The sequence below is a fragment of the Caretta caretta genome, chromosome 10 (assembly GCF_965140235.1).
Source record: "Caretta caretta isolate rCarCar2 chromosome 10, rCarCar1.hap1, whole genome shotgun sequence".
In the NCBI taxonomy this organism is placed as follows: domain Eukaryota; kingdom Metazoa; phylum Chordata; order Testudines; family Cheloniidae; genus Caretta; species Caretta caretta.
The window spans coordinates 23,386,037-23,411,847 of NC_134215.1; the positions used below are offsets into that span (position 1 = coordinate 23,386,037).

The 25,811-nt window shown below is 44.7% G+C and overlaps 1 protein-coding gene and 1 long non-coding RNA gene across 5 annotated transcripts in view; one reads left to right on the plus strand and one right to left on the minus strand.

Moving 5' to 3' along the window:
- The window catches only part of LOC125644078 (uncharacterized), a 33,942-nt gene extending 20,749 nt beyond the window's left edge, over positions 1-13,193 (minus strand). Inside the window, exon 1 of one of the 3 annotated variants that reach the window (XR_007358900.2) lies at positions 13,104-13,193. This is a non-coding gene — a long non-coding RNA (uncharacterized LOC125644078). Of the gene's footprint in view, positions 1-9,869; positions 10,155-13,103 lie in introns of those variants that run through there. The other 2 variants (XR_012670154.1, XR_012670155.1) reach the window with 2 other exon arrangements.
- Positions 12,731-16,088, plus strand: SOCS1 (suppressor of cytokine signaling 1). 2 transcript variants are annotated; one of them, XM_048867477.2, is made up of 2 exons: positions 12,731-13,073; positions 15,102-16,088. In XM_048867477.2, exon 2 carries the CDS (start codon positions 15,177-15,179, stop codon positions 15,798-15,800), a length of 624 nt encoding a protein of 207 aa, XP_048723434.1. In that variant the 5' UTR covers positions 12,731-13,073; positions 15,102-15,176; the 3' UTR covers positions 15,801-16,088. The 2 variants fall into 2 exon arrangements, with proteins under 2 accessions (XP_048723434.1, XP_048723437.1); XM_048867480.2 differs by lacking the exon at positions 12,731-13,073 and adding an exon at positions 13,212-13,302.
- The last annotated feature ends 9,723 nt before the right edge of the window (positions 16,089-25,811 follow it).

Sequence of the window (25,811 nt, forward strand, 5' to 3'; positions counted from 1 at the left end):
TTTAGCAGGAAACCACCTACCCCTTTGATCAGAGCTACATTCCAGCTATACCACCCAACTCAGCTCAGTAGACGATTTTATCATCATTTTATCATCATCGATGATGTGGATACATCCATTGCAGACAGTTTCCAAGTATCTCTGTATCTTCACAGTGGGATTTCATTTGTTTCTATGTATTGCTAATATGGGAGAGTGTTAATGAGCAAAGGCTTTCTCATAGATATATAGGTTCTGATTCAGCAAGGTACTTAAACTCATTTATACCTTAGAGCATGCGAGCAGTCCCACTGATTAATTCCTCACAGGCTTAAGTTTACACATGGCCATATATGTGTTGGATCTTGTCAAAAAATGGGAAACATTTTCACACTGAAAAAATGTTTAGAGGGAAATTTTCTGGCCAGCTGTGATACACAGATATAACCAAGCTGGGTAAAGCACTTTGGAAACATGAATGAATTTTGATAACCCATGAAGTAGATCAGTATTATTGTACCCATTTTACAGGTGAGTAGAGTAAGTCACATAATGAGGTTAAGTCATTTGCTTGGTATCACAAACCAAAGTCAATTTTCTAGATCTTCATCACTGTGGTATCTGAGTACCTCCCAGTTATTAATGGATTCCCTCCTCACAACATCCCTGTCAGGCAGAGACGTATTATCCCTATTTCACAGATGGGGAACTAAATAAGGCACAGTGGTCATTAAACGACTGGTCCAAGATCACACTGGAATCCTGAACTTATACTGGGACTTGAATCCAGGCCTTGACTCCAAATCCAGTGACCCATAAACTAGACTGAATCATCCCTGGACCAAGCATTGTCCTGTTCTAACTACAAATTGACACTGCTTTCATGAATGACACTTGTCAGTCTTTCAGAGTAGCAGCCGTGTTAGTCTGTATCCGCAAAAAGAAAAGGAGTACTTGTGGCACCTTAGAGGCTAACAAATTTATCTGAGCATAAGCTTTTGTCAGTCTTGTCAGTCTGTTTCCTTTTTCTTCATTTGTATTCATTATGATTATTATTATTTAAAACAGGATGGCTGGGAAATGGTGCTAAAACTTTGTTGTCTAATACAAACCGACAACTGAATGAGCAAGAAAATAAACTGAGTGCAAATGTTGATTGAAATTGGAATGCTAGGGGAAGGTTACAGTTCTGCTTTAATGCCTTTATTCTTTAAAGGGTTCTGTGAAACACAAGTGTCTTTGTTACTATGGAAAAGACAAGTGTTCATGTTATTTGTTATTCTGATGTATTATCTTAGAAACAACATATGTTTGGTGTTGTATGGTTAAAAATTCACAGGAATAAAGACAGTTCTACATTTTAAGGGTAGCTGGTAGCTATATTTAGGTTGTCTCACACTTTCGGTTATAAAAGATTCTTGTGACATTTTCTTGGAGACACATTAACACCTCCATTGCTGCAAGCCTTTGACATTCAGCAAGGGGAAACCCATCAGGCTACAGAAATGCCTTATCTTTGGGCTCAGCTATATGGAGAGTTAGTGCCCAGCAAGCTGAGGGGTAAATCTGCAGCACACTAACTGGCCCATGTGCACCCTGCTGCCAAGCATGAACTTTCCGTAGTGTGCTTTGAGCTACTCCCATTTCAAACAGCAGTATGCAAAGTGTGCTACCGAACTGTTAGTGAGCAGCGGCAGCAGGGTCCACACAGCCAGTTAGCGTGGGGTTGGCTAGTGCTCTTAGATTTACACCCCAGCCTTCTGGGCACTAAGTGGCCCGATAGCCATGCCCTTTTTCCTGGGAATTTCGATTCCGATTTGGCTGAGTTGCACAGAGCCAACACTCCATTGTTGCATTGCTTTAGCTGTGTATAACTGGTATAGTTACAATTGGTGACACCTCCAGCACAGACACAGTTTTACTAGTACAAAAGTGCTTACATCTAAAATAAGCACATGGCCTCAGTTTCTCATCGGCCCGACTTGGACCACTACATAAAGCAAGAGCTCCCTCAATTCCTGGCCCTGCGATGAGCGAGTGAGGGCACAGGTGGATTGCCTCCTGAAACTTAGCACATGGTGCCAGATGCCCATCTCCCAGAATCTGGGATAACAGCCTACTGCATCTGGCTAATGTAACTGGTCCTGTTGTTCAAGTGGTAGAAGTCAGTGCTGAAGGCTCAGGGTTCAAACTCTGCTGATGATGCATAATGGAGGGATGGAATTGTTCTAGTTGTACATAATAGAATTTGTTCTTAAAAACCTATGAAAGAGCACACAAAAAATTATATTAAAAGAATGTTATTTAGGTTGCAAAGCCAAGCATATGAAGGTTAGAAAATGCCAGATTTGCAGTTGTGGCCCTTCTAATGGTCCATGCAACCATAACTTGCCCTATTGTGTTTATGAATTGTGATATTTAAGTACAGGATCACATACTGTTTTTTCCATAGGACCCTGGCTCATTCAGAGCACAGCTTGGATGCACATGGGGGCAGAATGAAAGTTAAACGGGCAACTATAAATCTAGCATTTCTCAACTTCTGAGTGCTTGATTTTGCAACCTAAATAACGTTCTTGTAACATATTTTTTATATTGTATTTAAATAGATTAGAGCATAGACATCTGTTCAAGGGAACCCAGCAGGAACTGGCATGGGAACTGACTAAAGCTGGAGAGGAACGAATCATTTCCCCAAGGCCAAACAACAACAATGGAGCCGCTCCACAGCCTGAGTTGAACTAACCCTTTTTGCTCCCTGGGAGGAGTGATTAGTTGAAGATCCCCACTCATCCTCTTCTTTGCCCACCCCCTAAATCATTCCTATGCTCTGGGGTGTAGGTAACCCCTCATGAGCACAACTCCACAGCACATGAGGGGTGTGACTCCCCTGCACAGGATGCCCCAAATATGTCCCCCTCCCCCCTCCAGTGTTGTCAGGCACCCCTACTACTGGAAAAAGGATGGGAATTAACCCAGGGAGGAAGATACAAATACAAGCAAATCATATAAATGCAGCTGTTTCTTGATGAGTTTTTAAGTATGCACTTGTATATACAAATTAGGTTCAGCCCTCAGGCTTCTGGGAAGTTGACAGTTATACACTCACTGTCACAAACATTGGGCACCCTGGATATTTAGAGACTAGAATCACTTAAAGTTTTTTTTTAAATGACCAGTAAAAGCATAAGGCCCAATCCTGCAATGTGTGAGCACCTACCACAAGGTACTGAGTGCTCTCAAATCCCACAGAAGTCAATGAGAGTTTGAGGCATTCAGCACCTTGTAGGATTAGAGCTGCTTTTTATGCAGCACAAAGTACATTCGCCTCTTCCGCTTTTTAGATGATTGATCCCCGACACCTCCTTTCAATGCATAGGCAAGAGATCAGACTTGCAGGCAGGAGATAGGATGCTGAGTGAATTACAAGCAAGTCTGATCCCTTGCCTATGCATTGTGCAGGCTGCACCAAAAGTATAGACCGTGTGCACATGAAGATGGTACATGCATGATGCAACCAAGGATGGATCTGACCCAAATCAACTGAGCCCATAGTTATAAAATAAATGAGTTCACCTCCCAGTTCTAAAGAAAGAGTGTAATGCTTCCCACCCACCCTCATCCCTCTGCTCAACCACACATTGGCAAAGTTCAACAGAAAAGAGCCAAAGTGTGAGCTGTTTGTCACCAGTTACTAGAAGCAGGGAATTAATTGGAATTCAGGGAACTGGAGGCTGGTTATATGAGTAACAACCTTGCTACCGCAGTTTATCTGTACAGTTGATATTTTACAGTTTCATGCATGCAGTTCAGTTTCCCCGAAATCAACCTTTAAAAAAAAGCAAAACCACAGTTTCAGTCTTTCAGGGGGATCAGAAACCAATTTCAGGAAATAGAACCAACTTTGATGGTAAACGTAGCCACTGAAAGTAAGTGTCTTAAGCCAACCTACCTTTACAAAAAGAGGGTTGTGCTTAAAAATATGCCTGAGCTAAGATTTCTATTGCACAGGACCAGTCTGCTAGCTATGCAAATTGGCACCAACAGGGAAATAAAGAATTCAGAGGGGTTTTGACGTCTGGCACACCCCATAAAAACCAAACCAAAACACTAGCATCTCATCTGCATGAACAAACCACCAGAGAGCAAGCTGGCCTTACACAATGATCTCACCAATAAACTGAGGCTTTCCTTTTTTTAACTCACCTAATTACCAAAAAAGCTGTCCACACTACCAAAAGGTGGAAAACCAAAACCACATTTCTTGCTCGTAACTGTGAGCATTTGAATCCTGAAGGCTCAAGTTTATGTAGATTTGGCTGAGTTTATAGGAAGACAGGACTTGCCAGACTGGCTCAGACCCATTCTCCAGCCAGTCCAGTATCCTGTCTCTGTCACTGGCCAGCACCCAGCTGCTCCCTAGGAAGCAGCAAACCCCCTTCTAATGAACAATTATGGAATAACCTGCCCAAAGGCAGCATTCTGACCCAGACCCTCAAAAGTATTTAGGTTCCTGCCATTGATTTCAGTAGCAGTTAGGAACCTGAATATCTCTGAGGACCTAGCCCCTGCTAACACCAGTTAGTCGTCGCCTTAGGCCCTGAAGCATGACAGTGTATAGCTTTGAAACATTTTGGCTGTTTTTTTCAGTGTCTAAGGGAGGGAGATGCCCAAGTCTCTTCAAATCCCAGGGGCTAGTTCACATAACACAGGCTCCCCTGAAGAGAACAGCCTTTCATTCTGTCAAATGCCACTGTGGCTAGCCTCATTATCCATAGATACGTCTAATTTTTTTTAATCTTCCTAAAGCCTTGGCTTCAACAGGCAAGAGCAATACAGATTTATGTGGTGAAGACTGAGGGGGTGGAGGTGGGGAAATCTACAGGAAGCTTTATCTGCAGAACACCACAAATTCTAACTTTAGGCATAAGTTACTCTTTCCATATAGACTGGCTAGCCCTTATCTGGCTATAAGTGCTATCCCCCCAGGGCCTTGATAAAGATTCACACCACTACAAACTAGAAAAGGAGTACTTGTGGCACCTTAGCGACAAACAAATTTATTTGCGCATAAGCTTTCGTGAGCTACAGCTCACTTCATCGGATGCATACAGTAGCTCACGAAAGCTTATGCTCAAATAAATTTGTTAATCTCTAAGGTGCCACAAGTACTCCTTTTCTTTTTGCAGATACAGACTGACATGGCTGCTACTCTGAAACCACTACAAACTGTGTTTCTGTTCTTTGAGTAAGAAGACTTACCCATTCAGCAACATCTCTGCCATCAGGACACTAACAAAGGCTTGATTCTCCACTCTCTCACATCTGGCGTGGTCACTTATGTATGTGGAAAGTGATTAATTTTTACAATCATTTTCATCTGGGCAAAGATCTGAGGCAGACAGTGGACAATCTGGCCTTGCGAGTCAAAATTAAAGCTGGACTCATCAGGCTGCTTTTTGCTTGGGTTGCTGTGGTCAGATGTAGTCAAATGACTGGAATATGAGGATAAATATGGGAATGGCTAGCCACATGAAAGTTGCCATCTTTCACCAGTGCAGCATATAAATGCTTCACACTTTGATGGTAATAGTTAGTTAAGGAGGATGAGGAAGGTTCGCACCTTTCTTGGAGCTACCGGTTTCCGTGCATGTGGAGGCAGACTCCAAAAATAGTGTGGTGTTTGATTTACATACACAATCAAAAGAGCTCAGATTTCAGGCGTTTCATTTTAAATGAAACTGTAGATTTGAGAGAAGAAAAGAAAAGAAAAGAAGGCTGGTCTTGCGGTTAAGGGGCTAGCTAGTGGCTCTGTAACCTGACTTCCCTTGGGTTCAAGTCCCAGCTATTTTACAGATCCCCCAGGTGGGACTTTAGTCTGTGTGTTTTGGTTCCTCATCTGTAAAATGGGAACAATAATACTGTCTTGTCAATTTTGATGATGAACTCATTGGGACAGTGACTCTCTGTACAGAGTTTAGCACAATGGTGTCCCAATCTCAACTGAGATTTCTAAGGACTACCTTAACACTAACATGTCTCATAATAATAAGTGACCCTATTTATTTGGATTGCTCTTTTCTGGAAATTGCAATGATCAGAGTGCAGGAAAGAACATTTTAATTAATCAGTCTAGTGTCCTCTGATACTGCCTGCAGAAATAACACTCTTATGCTGATTTCACTTTAACATAATTTTCAGTGCTGGTTGCCTATTTGGTACCACCAGGTCCACAGGAGAACAATACTTCACACACACCTTGCCCCAATAATTCATTAAGCCTCACAATATTTCAGTCAGGGTCTGGTTGAGCTCCCCAAAATAGGTGACTGAACTAGAATAAGGTGCTGAATTATTTTCAATTAGCCAAATTGTCCTCTCTGTGGGGATCAGTACCTGTTGGTCCATCGGGGATGGCGTGCACAAGGAGGAATTTATCCCCCCTGAACCTTCCCATACCAGCATCCTGGGCAGATCTGCTCCCCCAACCACCCTCCTCACACCAGCATCCCAGGAAATCCTCCCTCAGCCCCAGCTTGGGGGAGTCCTGCCCACCCACCAATCTGCTGCAGCAGGGGAGCCCAGCTGCAGACTCTTAAGCAATTGGTTTATGATTCCAAGTTTGTCTTTGCAAGAAACAGGGCTGGGGACCTTGATTTAAAATGAAAGCTGAATTTGTCCTTTGCAGGGACCAAAGGGACTTGGTTAAACAAGGGCTCTAACATGGGTCCAATGCGTCAGTGCTAGATACCTAGGGACAGGGAAGAAGGAGTCACTGTATAAATCCTCCCACTCCTCTTTCCACCACCTGCCCACTGACATTAATGAGACTATTAACACTGAATAAGGTGAGCAGGATTTGTCCCTCCAGCGTTATGCAGTAGAAATGACACTTGCTGTATTCCCAACCCCAAATGTTCAAAAAACGTGAGTCAGGCTCACCAAAAATCACGAGACTGTCTTTAAAATCATTAGATTACATAATAGATTTGGTGTTCTTTTTATTTGCTGTCTGCTTTTTGAGCCTTTACAGCGCACTGGGGTCACATTTTGAAGCTTTTTCCACAGATGCAAGTGCTAGAAATGTACTTTTTCTTTAAGAATGAAGGCTGAAATCATCACTTGACTCCAGGAGTTGGGGCTTTAAGGAAAACAATAATTATCATGAGACTCATGACAAAACCATCAGAGCTGGCAACACTAGTTTGAATAAGGAAGAGAGGAGTTTTGAACAGGCTGATAAGGAAGCAGCTGTTCACCAGACAGGATGGATTCTAAGGAGAGCCTAGTGCATCTCAGAATATGACAGAGAAATACCCCATGAGAAACGTAATAAAACACAGATCAGAAACATACAAATTGCCAGGCACACTTCAAGCTCTAGGGGATCCTGCTGCAGTAATATGAAGCCTGGTTTGTTCATTTCAGTGCAGGTCTGTAAATCTGTATCAGCTGTTTATGTATACTACTGCCCTCTAGTGCGCCGTTTCTCAAATGTGGCCACCATGGCCACATGCGGCCACCAGGGGGTTTCTCTGCAGCCATGACAGCTTCCTAGGCAGTGATTGGGGGGGGGCAGGGAAGGGGCAGGGGCAGCAAAGCATTGGCCCTTCCCACTCCTTCCCTGTTGCTTCTGGATGTGCCACTCTGCATGTCTCTGGAGACCGGTGAGGCACACCGCTGAAGGATCAAAGTGAGTTCTCTACTAGGGTGGGGCAGGGATGAGGGGCTTAGTGGGGCTTGGAGTGGCGGGGATTTAGGGAGCCTGGCTGCAGACTGGTTTCAGAGTAGCAGCCGTGTTAGTCTGTATCCGCAAAAAGGAGTACTTGTGGCACCTTAGAGACTAAAATTTACTTGAGCATAAGCTTTCGTGAGCTACAGCTCACTTCACCGGATGCATTCATACTATGGCTCCAGCCACGGGGCTACAGATACCAACCCCTGGCTGCGTGGTGGCAGTGGGCTCCGATCCCCGTCTCTGACCATGTAGTACCAACTCCAAATCTCGCCTGCGGCCGCAGACCCCAAGTGCTGACCCCAGTCCATGCGCTCCAACCCCCAGCCCCATCTGCTGGCTAGCAACTATGAGCGGCAGCAGCTGCCGGCCCTGGGTGCAGATCCCTGATGCTGGCCTTGGGCTCTGGCAGGTGCTGGCTCTGGATGCCAAACCCTAGCCCATGCCGTGGCGCAGACCCCAAGCGCCAGCCCCAAAGTGTGGTGGCAGTCAAACCCCAGCCGCATGCTCTGACCCCCAGCCTTGGCCCCTGACCCCAGGCACTGTTCCTGGAGGTTGACCCTGGGTTCCGGCAGGTGCTGGCCATATGTAATGATGCCCAGGCACCAGCTCTGGGTGCAGATCCCCAGCCCTGGTTATGCAGCAGTGGGCATCAACCCCAGGCTCCGGTGGGTGCTGGCCCAGGACACAGACTCCTAGCTCTGGCTGAGCAGCAGTGGGCGCACACCCCGAGTCCCGACCCCCAGCCCCAGTCAGACAGCAGCAGATGCTGGTTCCAGGTACCAACTCCCAACTGCATGGCAGTGGGTGCTGACCCCTGGCCCTGGCCAAGTAACTGCAGGCACCAACCCTGAGCTCCAGTGGGTGCTGGCCTAGGGCACAGAGCCCCAAACCCAGGCGCCAACCCATACCTCTGACCATGAGGTGGCGGTGGTGGTGGCAGGGCCCCGCATCCATCCTTCCTGGCCTGCACTGCCTCACCCCTCCATCCAAGTCTTAACTTGCCAGGAATTGCTGTGAAAAGTGATATTAACAAACGTACAAATATCACTTTTCACAGCATTATTTTAATTATTGAGTCTGCAATAGAAATCCCTACATAAATAAATTGCAATGAACTGGATGTGTATACATGCATATTCATTTGTTTTTCCTAAAATTAATTATTTTAGGGAAAAGTGACAGTGCGGCCACCAGCAAGAGTTGATGGCATACTCTGAAGCCACCAAAAAATTTGTTGCGAGAACCCCGGCTCTAGTGGGTGAAATATGACTTTGTCCACTCCAGCAGGCCAAACCCTCTCATGAGCATCCCCTCTACTCCTCTCTCCAACGACAAGATTCCGGTAGTCTGTTTTTCATTTTAAATATCTGGTCACCTTCTGTGGGAGGGAAAGAGTGAGTGGGGGAAGAGGTGATGGAACAAAGGAATGAGGAATGATGGAGGGATCCTGGGGGGCAGGGGTGATTAAAGGAATGAGGATCCCCAGGAATTCTAAAGAGCATGCAGGGTGAGGTGGCATGACCATTTCCATGGCCACTCTGCCCATTTTGACAGGTTAAAGAGTAGCAGCTGTGTTAGTTTGTATTCGCAAAAAGAAAAGGAGTACTTGTGGCACCTGCCCATTTTGTAATGTTTCCTCCATCCAGAGTGGAATAGTCCCCCTACAACACTTTGTCAGGAAGGAATAATCTCCATCCAGTTTTAATAGCTCTTCACTATACAAAATGAATTATCATCCACCACAGGCTGTCACATAGGAGAATATCATCAACTATTTGGAGGGCACCACAGGGTCTCTGACTACCTTCCCTCAAGGCTATCTGTGATCACCTAAGGCTGCTGCCAACCTTCACAGGAAGCAGCTCTCTCTGGCTTTCACAATGTCCAAGCCTGTACACTCACTCATGTCACTTCCTCCCACTTAGGGTGACCAGATTTCCCAATTTTATAGGCACAGTCCCGATATTTGGGGCTTTTTCTTATATAGGCACCTATTACCCACCCCATCCCGATTTTTCACATTTGCTATCTGGTCACCCTACTCCCACTTGAGTGACCAGCAGTTCTGTTGCTTCTTTCACCCAGCTCTGACCCACAGCTACCAACTATGACCTCCACATTCCCTCCTGCTGAACCACGAGATCTGAATTACCTTTTTGGGCAGTCCTGCTTGTTTCCCTCCTGGAGAGACCTTTGCCTGCTGTTCTACCAGTGCCTGATGATGTACCTACACACACACACACACACACACCAGAGATTTTTCCCCTGCAGTCTGCAACAGAAAAACACACAGCAGCTAAGCAGCTGTCCCCTCCCTCTCACCTGATCTCTTTTGCCTATAGCTAGCTGCATGTAGCTTTTATATCAATTGGAAGATGCTTGTAACATTTTCCTCTTACGCTGCACGATGGCTGCAATGCAAAAGCTTCCCCATACCTGAGGGGAAATAAGAAGCAACACTCCAACTCCATGCTCGAGAGGTACATGGTTATGTGGATACGGCATTGGCTAGGACTCAGGAGATCTGAGCTCTACTACTGACCTATTGTATGACCCTGGGGCTGGGCAAGTCACTTCACATCTCTTTGCCCTCATGTCCTTTGTCTGCCTGGTCTAATTAGACTGTTAGCTCTTTGGTACAGGGACCATGTCTTACTATATAGGTTCATACAGCACCTAGCACAATACTGGTTGGGGACTCTAGATGCAACCATAATAAAAATAAAAGATAATTCTCAGCGACAGTCACCCAATAGATCAGCTTAGTTGTGATGACTGTGCTCACTGCAGCTAAGAAAACAATGCAAACCAATTTCCACTAACATATATCCAAATTCAAAAGAAAATTTCAGTTCACCATGTTCCTGATACTTTTGCATTCACTTTCCACAAGTATTAACGCACTTGCGCTTCACTAACATGAATATTCATTAAAAGCAAATATGAAGCTCAATTACTCAGAAATTCTTTGGAAGAGGATGATTTGAATATTTGATTACAATACATAAAATTCATACTGAGTTGGTTTGTTATATATGCCATTCAAATAGGGAACTAAACCACCAGGAGCCTCTTTAGGTAACTAAGGCTCAGATCCTAAACGATAATTATTTCAGGTGGAGTTAGGTGCCTAAATGCCTTTGAAGATCAAGGTCTAAATACCACAGCGTGAATCTCCAAGTTTAACACTGAATTCTTTGCTAGCCATGACATCACCACCACATTAGTCCTGCCTGTGATGGGGATGGACTTTGAAAGGAATATTTACACTCAGAACAAGCGGAAAACACATTCCCTTAAATTGATCCCAGACTAGGAATTTGTGGGTGACAGCAGCACCCTTCTGTCAGACAGAAACCATACTTTTGTATGGTCCCAGAAAACCACAGCTACCATTAAGGGGAAAAAAAATCTCACTCCTGCAATTGCTCCCAACAGGTAACAGCCACCTCAGAACACCAGGCACCTCTTTCATCCATTGCATACATCCCAAAGCATGTGCACTTTGCAGGCATGAAAGATCACTGTTTATTCATTCTATGCTCATAGAGTAAGTGAGCTATTTTGTGGTGAATGTGCTCTAGTTTTCATACCTACCAAAGATGTTAAAACTCTGCTTTAAGTGCAAAACTCAACCCAAATCTTCAGCATAGAGAACTGGTGTCTCCATAATTTCTACCTCTCATTGTACAAAGCCACAAAACATATGGGAGAAACAAGTTGTACCCTGTAGGAATGGCAGTCAAATGCTTGTGTTTTCCTTGCTTTCATGAAAGCTAACCATTGGCTGACTCAGTTTCTCTGTGAGACCGTGGGTGAGCTGGCATTTCTGACATGGTTAGGTTTAAAATAAACAAAAGTATCCTTACCATTTAAACAGGTGCTGTTTAGTAACTTAAAAAAGCTCCTGCTCAGGGTGAACTCAAGTTCAGCCGAGCCTGCTCAGGGAACAGACATACTTTGGCATAGTTTAGGGCAAATAGCCAAAGCAAGGTTTCAAAGAGGATTTCCAAATCTCCTATTGGAGTCAGAGAAAACTACCCCAGGTTCGCCATTGTATTCCTTATTATACCCATATTTGCCTGATTGCCTCACATTTTGGGATGCCATTTAACACATTACTTTTACTAATTAACTAACAATGGACAGTGCTAATCACCAAGGCATCCATGTTGACCAGCTACCTTTGAGTAGCCCTCTACCGTTACACTAGAAGTTCCACCCCAGCTTGTTGCTCTTGTTTTCTTGGCTCCTTGTGCTCGCCCCAGTAAATTCATAGCCTGCACCAGCTGCCTGGCCCTCACCTCACTACACCTCTCTATTACCGTCCCACCACCCTTCCCCCTTCCTCAGTTTCCCCAACATTTTAGCCACCTCTTACTGGCGACTGGTAGCCCTGTTTGCCCAGAGCCACGAGGCAACCGGGTGGGCGGCGGAAGAGACGAGCCCCCCAAATCTCTATTACCGAGCAAGAGGCTGAGTGACGGCTAGAGGCTTAGGATGCATAATCAAGCTACCCAGGAGCCGTCCCTGCGCAGCGCCGCTCACAGGCGGGGGCCGGCCGCGGCCGCTTCCAGCAGGGCTCCGGACTGGAGGCTGACCGGGGAAGGGGAGCTAGGTAGCGCTCCGCGCCCCCACAGCCCCGGTCCCCCCGCGGCTCTCCGGGAAGGGGGGGGGGGCGCTCGCGTGCCCCGCCCACCCTCACCCCGTATCCCCTGGAGCGCGCCAGGAGCTGGGCTACCAGCGGCCGCGCCCCGGCGCAGCCCCGCAGGCGGCCTGGCGCTGCTGTTCCGGGGAAGGGAAGGGGCGGGCTGCTCGGGGCCCGCTTTGAGCTCGCGCCAGCCAGGATTCCTTGGAACTGGCCCTCGCGGCGCCCGGGAAGCGAAACCAATGGGGGCCGGCCGGCCGGCCGCCTCTCCCTGCCTCCCGCGCCCGGCCGCCCGCCGGAGCCTCGGCGCTCCTGCGCCGCAGCCGCCTGACGCAGATGGAAAGTGAAAGTGAGCGGCTCGTGGCCAGGCCACGTGTTTTCTGCGAATCTAGCCGGAGAGGGTGGAGCCGCCGGGGCCGGGGCCGGGGAGCGGAGCCCGAGCCATAAAACTGCGGGGCGATGAACGCAGGCAGAGCAGTCCGGCTCCAGCGCGCCGCGCAGCCTCTGGCAGGCTGGGATTGCTACAGGCGCTAGGCAGGACTCGCGGGCAGATTATGGTTGTGCTATTCCTAGGGCCAGGCCTACGAGTGCACCACTGCCGCGCGGGGGCTACGGGCTTGCAAGGCGGCCGTGCTCGCAGCTCGGGTTTATGGTGCCCTAAGCCCGTGCAAGGAGCAGAGCTGATCCCCGCGGCTCAGGGCAGAGAAGGTAAGGGGCGCTGTCTTTGTAAGCCATTACCAGGGCCGTCCCGAGCGGGCTTCCACGCGCAGCCTTTGGTGTCCCTTAGCCTGGAGCGCAGCGAGCCCTAGTCCGCTTCCAGCCAGAAGCGTTCAAGGAGTTTCCAAGCGCGGCGAATGATCTTTGGTCCTTACGCAAGAACTCACGAGCCTGCACAACGCTGGGGTTTTTAAAGAGCTAAAGATCGGTGGAATATAAGGTAGCAGAATCATAATAATACTGCCCATCGTTGAGTCTCTAGCTAACGCCTTGCTTGCCAAAAGGACTCCCGAGCCGTTTGCGAAGTGTCTATCCTGCGGCATCCTTGAAAAGTAGTTACCTCTGGGGTGGAGCGCAGCGGCGAACTGACAGACCAGCATTAGCTGGGCCGGGATGGGGAAAACTTTGGCCAAGGAGACAAGGGCGAAACTTCTGCTCGTAGGAAAAACTGCCTTGGGACCTTGCAGTGAGGCACAGGAAAGCCGCTGTGTTTTCAAGCTTACTGGCAGTGAAGTGCATAGAACTCTTTATGTACATCCCCCTTCCCCCCAAAAAGAGAAAATGTTTTCTTTCTCCTGGAGGTGAATGGTTTACTCTAGAGAACCTTATTGTTTTAAACGAAAAGCTTCAGAGTGCCTTGCTTTTTTTTTTTTTTTTTTTAAAACTTTGAATACTAAATAGCGATCCTCACCCAATGATTAGAAAAGCTGACATCAGTTTCTTTCATGTGCCATACAAGGAAAACCTGCCCATACTTCGCTTGTTTTAAGTGATCTGCTAATGTCAGGAATTTATTATTGCTATTTCAGTCAGTAAAATGATCTAAACTAAACTAAAATGTCCAACTGTTGCATTCACAGAGACAGGAATCCAGCTAAGTGCTGTCTCTTCATCTACGTTGGCATGTTGCTGTGTACTTGTGAGACAGCTGGGGGGATTCATTTCTGAGAATGTTGAGAGAGCTTGAGGCAATCTGCCAGTGCTGATCTATAACTGACTGTAGGGATAAATTCTAAAATCTATGCTTTCCAGTAAGGTCAAGGCAGCCAGCAGAGATGTATTGAACCATGCTGTCGGGTTAGACATTTGAGGCCACACAAATTGCTGGTACAACAATGCTTATTTCTAAAGACTTACTTGAGGGATGAATTTGGCCCTTGGTGCTGAAAGATATATCAATAGGAAGCAATTTAGATAGGGCCACTTAAAGTGCATGCAATACAAAAAAGAGAGAGAGGAATAATGCTTTAAGGGTTCATAGAGGTTGCTTTGTGTAGGCATAGTGAGGTGGTAACATTGCTATCCCCCGGGAGGGAGCAAGGGGTGGGAAATGGACTTCTATGGCTGTTTCTCCAGTTTATTGAAGAATGGAGAGTAGATTTAGAATTATGAGTAAATTGGCAGTGTTATAAACTGCACTGCCAATCATGTTTGAATATCACAATGCCACCTATTCATTTCAGCCAGTTCCATCCAGTTTCTGGGGATTTGTACCCAGCTGCAGAGTTTACCTTTCCTTTAGCCACTTTTTTTTTTCCACATAATGCAACGAACAATACAGTCTGAGCCCAGACATCTACATCTGGGAAATGGGAGAGGGAAGTGAGCAAATCAGTAGTTTTATTCTAAGTGGTTTTATGCAAGATTAAGGAATTGATGGAGAAGGATACACAGAAAGTAACGTTTGAAAAAAGAGATTCCCATCAGTCAACTCTATCCAGAATCTGATGCATTTCTATGACTAATAGTAGGAAAACCACATCATTTGTAACTGTTTCCCTGGCTGAATACTTCTGACCTTCAGATGTTTCAAGAGCAATGGATTGCTAACCTAGCCAGAAAGTGATGCTGTTAATCAGTTGTTGCTGGGTGTAAATTTGCAGAGTAAAGGCTTTATTTTATAAGGGAGCAGAGAGGTGTGAATGGAAGATTGTCATTAATTTACACAGATTGAGGGCCCCTCTCTCCCTCTTCCTTCCCTGCGGATCTAATTTTTTTTTTTTTTTTTTTTAATTTCAGAATAGCCGCTGGAGAGCTGCACTGCCCTGGCCACTGACGCTATGGAAGACCGCATCCGCTGGTCTAGTCTATAGGATGGTAGCGCACAGTAAGGTGGCAGCAGATAATGCAGTTGCAGCAGACCCGAGATGTCGACTTGAGCCTCCAGCAAGGGATCATTCTCGGCCTAGAGGTTACCATGGCCCGGCTCGGTCCAACAATGGGCAGGCGCAGAGCGACACACACTTCCGAACTTTCCGCTCGCAGGCAGATTTCAGTAGCATCACCCGAGCGAGCGCCCTGCTGGATGCATGTGGCTTCTACTGGGGCCCACTGACTGTCAGCGCGGCCCACGAGAAGCTGAAATCTGAGCCTGAGGGCACTTTCCTCATCAGGGACAGCAGACAAAAAAATTGCTTCTTTGCCATCAGTGTTAAGACTGTTACTGGGCCCACCAGCATCCGAATAAACTTCCAGGCTGGGCGTTTCAGCCTGGATGGCAGCAAGGAGAGTTTCGACTGTCTCTTTAAGCTACTGGAACATTATATAAGCTCCCCAAGGAAGGTGCTGGTCACCCCACTACGCAAAGTCCGTTTACGGCCATTGCAGGAGCTCTGCCGGAAAAGCATTGTGGCAACATTTGGGAGAGAGAATTTAAACCACATCCCTCTCAATCCAGTTTTAAAGGACTACCTGAAATCCTTCCCATTTCAGATATAAATGCAGCATTAACTGTGTGCATGTGTGTGTGTGAGAGAGAGAGAGATGTGTGAAGACATCTGGGTTTTTTAATCTATTTGGGAGTGACCAAATTTATTTTTGTAGCAATTTACTGTATTTTGTGATGGAACCTGAACACTTGACTTCTTATGTTTACACAAACTGTTTGCACAAACCCAGGGTTTTTAAACCCTGGCATTATTTTTCTGCTGGGCAGAATATTCTATTTTATAATATTTCTAATGAAAATAATGTAATAAACTTTATTGTGAAAGTTTTTAAAAAATAGCATCTCTGGTGTCTTTAGATTTCTGGGTTCTACTTTCTGATTGCTGTGTTTATCAGTTAGGAGTGACAATGGGCCAGGTCCTTAGCTAGGGTAAATCATAGTAATCCACTGAAGTTGAAGTTTCACTGATTTTACCTCAATTGAGGAGCTGGTCCAGTAACATTGGTGCTGCCAGCAGACAAAGACAGACATGCTCTCTGTCCCAGGTACTATATAAAGAAACAGAAATGAGACTGAATACACTAAGGATGGGTCTGTGTTGGATCCTTCTACAGCTCCCCTATAAATCAATAGGAGCAGGGTACTGGAGTGTATCTGCTGAGATGCCTTATTTCATAAAAAGTGAGGTTTATGGAAGGATTTGAATATCTGTAGTCACCCTTCCCCATGTAATAGTTAAAGGACCAATCATTTCTAGTCCTCTATGTTCAAAGTTTAGGTGTTTTCCAGGGGAAAATTTAATATTGAGAAGGAAAGTGCAAGGGAGCTGAATAAATATACACTTTTTGCAAACCCCACCCCCAAAACCAAAACCTTGTTGAAACTGCCTCTGTACTATTTTTGTGCATGTTTTGTGAAGGAGTGATTCTATGACATCCCCTTGTCTGGGGTAGTCATCAGACCTGGGCTTGTCTAATTTCTTTTAAAAGCTGCATACACAATTCCAAGGCTGTAGACAAGAAGCTGCTGTCTTACACAACCAAATCACATGAATGTCAGTGAAGAAAATCAAACAGTGCAGAAATGACAGATACTTCAGAAGGACATGAGCATTTTGTCACTATGAGGGGTGTGGGGCAGTGGTCCCTCTTTTAAGAAGTCATCCACATGAGATTTCCCCTAATCTTGTGCTTTCCCCAAATGTTCACACACTTCCTTGAAAATTAGAATTATGAAACTGTTTTAAAGAACAGAGTGAATTAGATAATTCAAAAGGTAGCATATTGCTATCCACAGCACTGGGATATATCATTATGGCTTTACACTGTTAATGAAGTAACTTTAGGGTTTGGAGGTTAAGAAACCTCTTACAGTGCTGTAATTCACCTTCTTTTTAGAAGTTAATGCCAGCTTGGGGACTTGGACTGTAATATAGTGTTCTTTATATTTAATACCAAATAGTATTTTAGCTTAAAGGTTAAGAATACCCAAAAGCAATTAAGGATCTGAAAGTACTGAAAAGGTGTAAGCTTAGAAAAATGTCAAATACACAAATATTTAACAGTATAGCAAGATTCCCTTAACACTGTCACAGCTACTTTGCTAAAGCTGTTCTTTCAATTTGTACTCCTACACTGCATCTAGTCTCCCCTCCTGCAGCAGTGTTCCCATAGCTTGGGTTATCACACCTAAATTCTATTTAATTCTAAAGTTGTCACCAAAAGCAGAATTTTCCCACAGCAGCTGTGAGGAACATGTAAATTGGAGAAGTACTGATTAGCTTGTGATGTAGCAGAGGTGGTAAGCAACTCATGAACACAGTGTACTTTCAGAGGTTAAGGGCTTTGCTGAAAAAAATTCTTTGGAAGACAAATGCTGCCAAACAGGTTGGCAGCCAGCTGGGATTATTTTCTCCACAGATATTGTAGTGTCTCTTAACCCTTTAGGACCTCAATGTGTGATGCTTGCCTAATATGTGACAAAGGCCCATAAAACAAAGAAGCATGAAATTATGTAGGTGGGGCATTAGGGGGAGGTTCTTTATCCTGATTAAGCTCCTCTGATGTCAATTTGCGAAAGTAAAAAGAGAGCATGATAATAGACTGGTCTGGGATGAAGATAAATGGGGGTCTAAAATCACCTGCCCTGTAGTGAGGATGATGTGGATTTAGGCTTTATCTTTCTCTTTGGCCTCTTTCTAAAAAAAGCTCTGTTTTCTTCATTTTAAAATTAATTTAGCAGGAATTTAGTCCATAAATGGAAAGGGGCTGTTTGAAGGCTCAAGGCAAAGAGTCAAAGCTGTGTTTAAAAGACATGGTGCTGTGCCTCTAAGAGGTGCAGTCCGGAGCATGCAATCCAAGGGGAGGGGGCAAAGGTAACTTGGCACCTCGCAGTTCTGGGTTTCATCAGGGATTGCGGTGTCCCTCAGCATAAAGTAGAACAGCAGGGGACCCCGTCTCTTAGAGCTCCTTTGGGTCACTCCACAGCAGCTGAGATTATGTGCTATGAGGATGCACCTCCAACTCCCAGAATGTTCTCTGAGCTGGCAGTTATAAGTGGGCCTACAGGGCTGTTTACATGTCAGCTGCATGCAGGAGCCTTGGAAAGAGCTTCCAGCCCAAAGTTTTTTGTTGCCCCTTGAACTGTGAAATCCCTTGTTTTCTGTTATGACTTTGATGGGGTTTTAGAAGTAATATTTTTAATTAATACCAATATTTTCCACAGCCAGCAATGGAAACACCACAGGTATATACTGAAACATTTCAAATAGTATCTTACAAACACCAAAATACAACTCAGTACATTACAAGCACAGTTACCTCCATGCGTCGGTTAGCTCTGTTCTCCCCACTCTGATTATACACTGCAGCTGTGGAGGTAGGATGAAGACAACAGTTAATCTGTAAAATGCTAGCAAAGAATTTGAACAGCACTCCCAGTTCTGCATTATCTGGGGAGGGTTGTAATATTTATCATGAGTAGGGAATAAGTGATTTTAAAACAGCATACTGCTTATGGGGATGTCTGTGGTCCCTGTGACCCTAAGAGTAGAGAGGAAACAAAGACTTTGAGGTGGATTGTTCATTTTACTATTGTTGATAGCCAAGTACCTGGAATTGTCTAATGCTGCTCAGTCATATGATACTAGTTGAATATTTGAGCCGATTATATATAATAGAGAGCCTCATTCTAGTGTTTCTGCATCTTTTTCACAACAAAAGCAGCCCTGTTTTCTTTCACAATAAGCTAATTTCCAGAGCTTGCTGCTGCAGCAAAAATATTGCATTAATCATCTGTATTCATTAACCATACAGCTGCCCAGAGAACCTAGTTAACTCAGCTAGATGGGTTTGCAGAGGCTCAATAGAAGAATCTTGAGTGACAAACATAGCCTCACCTGACTATGAAGCTGTGGTCTCACTAATCCTGTTATGTTTGAAGTCATTTACAAGAAGTGAGGCCTCAGCTGCAATGAGCAGTGAAGCTATATTCAACAGCCAGGCAAAAAGTGTCCCCCAGGGCAATCTACTGACCATATGTAGTCATCAATACTATTCACCCAGCCTGTACTAAATCCTCCAGTCAACAATATATCCACCTCCTGAACATTCTCTTTTAGACTCAGTACCATGTTTATCAGTGCCATGCATACATTCAGTCCCTAAATCGTCTTCTGTCCTCTCTTTTATGATATCAGCCTTTTCAAGCTACTCATTTATTTATTCACTGTACAGTTATCTTTAAGATAAAGTTTGCCTAAGAGCAGTTTAATTCTGATTTATCTTAATTTCTTTAAATGCAGCTAAAATGCAAACCAGTTACTGCATATGGCATCTGCTGAACATTTCTAGGATGTTTCCTCTCACTGACCTCAGACCTTTTTCACTACAGTGGCCAAAGCATGGCTTTCCTGTGACTGTTACACTCCTCAAACACACACCAGAAATATTCACAGGTGTGACTTTCTGCACACCAGCATGTACCACAGCAGCCATATCACTTCCTTCCATTTACTCTTCTTGTCACCATGGGATAATGGAAATAGGCCAAACACAAACCAAAAGAGAGCACTGGTTAGGGACTCCATAGGATGTGCAAAGCAAAGCACCAGTTGCATAGGTGTTAATAAGCCAAAGCAGGAAATCTGGAACAACTGTAATGTAGAACCTTATTTTGCAAAGAAAATGAGTTACTCACATGCCCAAACTGTTTGCCCTTCTTCCCTGACACTGATGGTAAAATGTGCCATCTGTAGCTACTGATGTTACAAATGATAAGAATGATATGCTCAATTGTCCCAGAGCATAGTAAAGGAAGCAGCCTGCAATCTCTAGAGCTCAGATATGATATAGATCTGGTTTAAGCACCTGAATAGAACAGATCAAAAATAGCAGAGGCCATATGTTACTCAGTAGACCTTGATTACACCTGTGTTAGTAATGTAAGCAGGACTAAGCACCATCAACGTTCCACTATGATTTTAATATCAGTTATAGGCATGTTTTTCATAGATCCCATAACTGCACTGTCACATAGGTGGCTCCAGTCATCATCAGTCTATCACAAAAAAGCAGAAAGAATACTCTGGGGGGGAGGGATAGCTCAGTGGTTTGAGCATTAGCCTGCTAAACCCAGGGTTGTGAGCTCAATCCTTGAGGGGGCCATTTAGGGATCTGGGGCAAAAGTTGGGGATTGGTCCTGCTTTTAGCAGGGGGTTGGACCAGATGACCTCCTCAGGTCCCTTCCAGCCCTGATATTCTGTGATTCTCTCTGAATATCAGGGAATTGCTATTGCCTTCTCCACATCTATTTCTCCTGATGGGAAAGGCTTGCATTAAAAAGCATACAAATGAATTTCTTTTGTTCCCTGCTACTAACTGAATTGATGCGATTACTAAAACGTGCTAATTTTGTGCTGAATAAAATCCCCTGGCTAATGAGCTATTCTAGGAGATGTCCAGATTCCCCCCAGATACGTTTGTGGATGTAAAGTTCTGAATGAGTAGTTTCAAAAACAAAGGAACGTTCTTCACGTCATTATTGTTGTTAATAGCATTATTCTGTGCGCTTCCAAGCAGAGGCGCCTTATACCCTCACCTATTGCCAAGCCTTTATAGTTTCCTTTTACAGGAATATTAATGTAACCCTTCTGCCAGGCCAAGCTGATAGCAGCAAGGGCCGGGTTCAGTACACAGGAGTTCCCTCTCATCAAAGCAAATGCAAAACTGGCTCGAGCCCCCACCCAGTGAGCTGGGAAAATCTTACACACCCCCTGGGTGCCTCAAAGAGGCAATACTTCCCCTCTCCCAAGCACAGAGTCTCCCTGTAGCAGAGAATCTTTAATAACATGAGGTAAACGACATCAGCATTAAATTGGGGAAACACCACAACTAGTGTTCATTAACCAAACCATGAGCAAAGACCCACCCCAGCAAATTGGGCCACATCCTTTCCCTCTGGTTCTTGAGTCCCAGAACCCAAACGTCTCTTGAGTCCAGCAATCCACAAATCACCCAAAGTTCAAAAAGTCCAGCCCCAGAGTTCAAAAGTTCATCTGCAGAATGTTGCTCCCGAGTTTGGCTAAAATGTGCCTGTGTGTGGGGGGAAAGAGGTAAGGGGCACCTTATATGTCCTGAAGCTGACTGCCCCACAGGGCTCCACTCCACCACCACCGGCTCCGCTCAGTGTCTCATGAACACTCCGCTGCCTCATGAACGGGCTCCGCTCTGCACAGCTCGCCTCGCTGTCTCACGAACACTCCGCCAGCCCATCTACAAACAGCACCACTGCACTCTAGTTCTTCCGGCTCCCCACTACTTGACACAGTGCTCAGTGATTCCAGCTCATAGTAGTGGGAGCCTTAGCGCTGGTACACCATAAGGCCAAAGTGAATTCAGCACAGTACCTGTAGCAAGACTCTTAAGAGACCCAAAATTAGCTCTGACATTCCACAGTAGAGAGAGACAGAGGTGCAATGGGTGTTTCAGGCCCTTACAAAGGGGCCCACACTACCAGGTACAAATACCTGTCTCAAGCCTCTTTCAATTCACAGAGTTTTGGAACCCATGTCCCTTGCCTAGAGAGTGCTATTTAGTTGATGGTGAGTCCCTCCATCATAACAAAAGGCCAAGTACAGTTCCAAGCACAGTTCCCATAATCAGGGTAATAACAATTTATTCTTCCCGCCCCAATAACAGAGACACTGGGGATCCCACAACAGCCAAAGTGACCATTTGGGCAGTTATGGCCTCATTCTAGGCGGGGTGGGTATGCCTATGCAAATGAGATCAGCCCCTGAAGTTCTTTTCCACAACTTGCCACACCTCACCACCAGATGTCAGGGTGGAGCTCATCCTGACTCTGCTTACGTCAACTTCATGCCTTTTTGCTCCAGCACAACACTTATTCTTTTTAAGCCTGTTTTAGAATTTGTTAGGAGAAAGGGTCATTTGGTTAAACATCTTAGTATCTTTGGTTACAGATGATTCCAATTTATACAGCCTGTTATAGTTGCCTGTGTTGAACACAAAGGGCCAGACTGTGCTTGCAACTTCCATTAGCGTAAATCCTGAGTCCACTGCCTTCAGTGGAGTTACCTGCGATGGACACCAGCGTAACCGAGAGCAAGGGCAGACCCAGAATATCTGTGCATTAGTACTAATAATATTTATATAGTTCTGTAAGCGTATCCCATGCTGTACACTTAGTGGGATCCATAGATCCTTCAGGTCTGATTCGCTGTTCCACTAAGGCCCTTTATTTTCACTTTAAGGCACTGTCCATAGATTTTCAAAGCCAGGAGGGACCATTTAGTCTGAATTTCTATATAAAACAGCCCATAGAACTTCACCCAGTAATTTCTACTGTGGAAGAAATTATACTTCCCTGCTAAATTAGTGAACACTATCAAGCCCAATACTTTGGGGTTGAATTACAACATACCTTTTAGAAGTCATCTTGATATGAAGGCTCCAAGCAGTGAAGAATTTGCCAGTTCCCGTGGAAAGCTTCCCCAATGATTAGTACACCCCGCTGTTTGAATGTTACGTCTTATTTCCAAACTGTGATGCGTGCCAGCCCACAGGCCCTTTTCTAACAGGAATTACAGTCAGAGTGGCACAAGGTAAGAAAGAACATAGCACAGTTTATGTGATTATAAGTGGAGTGCTTAATGGAATAAGCTGGGTTTTTGAAGAAGGTGATTGTATAGTAACAGGGAGTCTATTTCACATGCATATGCTGCTATGGAAGAAAGCATAAAGCTGGGAAAGGGTGGATGAAACAAACGGTGACTGGAGCATAGGGAGCAGGAGGGTTGTGGTATAGACACAATAGCTCTGGCAACAGAGAGCTAAGGAAGGGATACAGCTGGGGGAAAGCATTAACATTTGTTTTTGAGAGTGCATAGAAAAGTTTGAACTTAGCTGAATAAAAGGGGAAGCAACAGTGCAGAAATTCAAAGAGGTGGTACATGTGGTCAGAGTATTTAGGAAAGAAATATGATGTTGATGGAGACATGTGGCAGAGCTGGAGCAGGAATACCCAGGTGAGACCATGCGCAGGAACTGGGGAAAGCGTTAGTGCTATTTTACTCGTTCTCCACACCTGTGGACTGGAGATCGGAGGCAAGGGTGGGTCAAAGAGCGGATAAGAGCAGGAAGCAGATGGTGGTAAGTTTTATCTCCTTACCTAAAGGATGGATTCAGAGTGTGGTGCACAGCAGGCGTGGTCTGCGTAAAGCTAGAGCAGTAAGCCATTTAAGACTGACTGAGTCACTCTGGTAACAGATGGGCAAGGCAAGGCAAGGCAAGGCATGGCATGGCATGGCATGACTATTGTTCTCTCTTTAGCAAAGCATGATGAGAGAGGGGAGGGGTCTGGAGCCTTTATAAATTAATCTCCTTTCACTCTCAGATGGCTGTAATTAAGATGGCATCAAGTGAGAGGGTAGTGTCTATTGGTAGCAAAACCTGTAGGGAACATAGGTAGGAAGCTCAGAGGCACTCACCTCTGGATAGCTTTTGGCCTTTAATTAGTCTGATACAGTAACAGGTTTCAGAGGGGTAGCTGTGTTAGTTGTTTTTTTCTGCTACAGTAGGATGTCTTGGAATTTCTATCATTTTGGGAAAGGGATCTCTGTGTTAGTTTATTTTTTGTCTCATGGTGTAATTAAACATTTTGGTTTTAAGAAAAACTGACTCTTTCTGTCTTCCTTTATCTCACCACTAGTTCAATGAGCAGAGTTATTTTGATCCTCCACAGCAAGTCAGGGAGAAGAATGCAGCAGTGAGGACACATAGCTAAGTGCATTCGCTAGCATATTGGTAGTAGGAATAGAGAGGAATGAATGAACTTTGCTGAGGATGCGGAGGAAACAGCAGCAGGATTTTGCAAGGGCCTGGATCTGAGAAGAGAAAGGGGGGAATCAGAGATGGCACTAATGTGATCAGCTTGAGTGATGGTGGTGCAGTCAGGGGGACCAGAGTGTAGGGGAGGAAGAGGTACTTTAAAAGAAAAGATCAAGATTTCAGTTTTAGATACAGTAAGCCAAATTCATGCCTGACAGATGTGGGATCAGCTCTCATAAAAGTCAAGAGTTGGTACAAGAAATGAAGCCAGACCTTTAATTTGAGTGCAATTTATCCATGTGGATTCAGAACAGAATGAAAGGTGAGCCGTGGATAGGTAGATGCGAGTCTTTGCCGTAGAAGCACCAGCTGAATTTGCGTGCAGCTTTTAATAGTTCAAAGCTCTCACAGGAATCTATAAAAACTGTTCCACCTTCTGTAGTGTTTTTACTGCAAACTAGAACTATTCCCTTTTCTTGGTGTGGCAGGTGCACTTGAGGTAGCACTGTCCAAGGATAGTCTTTTCCAACATTTTATGTATAACTAAAATATTAATCACACTCAACAGCAAGCTTATTGCTCCCTAGACCTTCCTGTATTATTCCAGAACATATGTTTGGGGTGATATCCTGACTCCATTGAGGTGAGTGCAAGCCTCCCATAGATTTGAATGGGGCCAGGATTTTACAACTAGCATTTTGGAGTTAAATCTATGGACTGTAGTTGTAACGAGGGTTTATTACCTTAACTGATGCCTTGCTAACTCACAGCTTGAGAATGACATAACAACCATTTCCTTACCAAATTATGCTGTTTAATTTAGATATTGTACACCCTACTATGATTAGCATGGATATGGGCAAGTCTTCCCAAGTCATTTATTCTGCCCTTCAGATTGAAACTGATCTTCACTATAATACACTTTCACCTTGACCAAACTGCCCTAAAGTCAACTTCCCTCTAGGAGAATATGATTGTTACTGGAAATTGAGTCAGACTGAGCTTTCAGGTAAGTTTCTTCCTGATTGGAAAGAGTTATTTTCCCAGTGCTCTTTCCCAGTTTGAAAACAAAGTTAACCTAAAAAAAATAAGCAAATGACCCAGATATGTCTAAAGCTCATCTATCTAGCTGTGTGTATGCGTGTGTGTGGGTGTGCACGTAAATGTACAGGATATCATGTGTATATATACTGCGCACAGTATATTGCTATCTCTCTGGAGAATATACATGTGATGATGTGGTTTAAAGTTCTGATCTGGATGAGTTTGAGAGATTCTGAGACACATTATAATAAATCTCAGAAGAGCTGAATTAATGGGCAGAGTGTAGGTGAGGTGGTCAATAGTACCTGCTACATTCATTTACTACTTCGCTCTGCAATTTATTATGTGGATATTGCCTCTATTTGGTGGTGTGTATAATATTTTTATAATTGCATACAGAGTACACGGCAAGATCTTCATTTTTAGTATCTTCAGTATAAAAACTTTTGGTATAGCTGAATTCATTTCACGTCTCCTTGTGAGAGATTCTCTTTATCTTATATTTTACTATGTCACCAATGTTATGACACAGAAAGGGAGTGACTGAGTAATGCAAATGCATACAATCAATTTGCCCTGCACGGTACAGTTTTGATATGGTAATTAATTTCAGAAGGGCTGAACATTGTAAATGCCAATCAATATTGTCCTTGTGCTTCTTGGAATTAT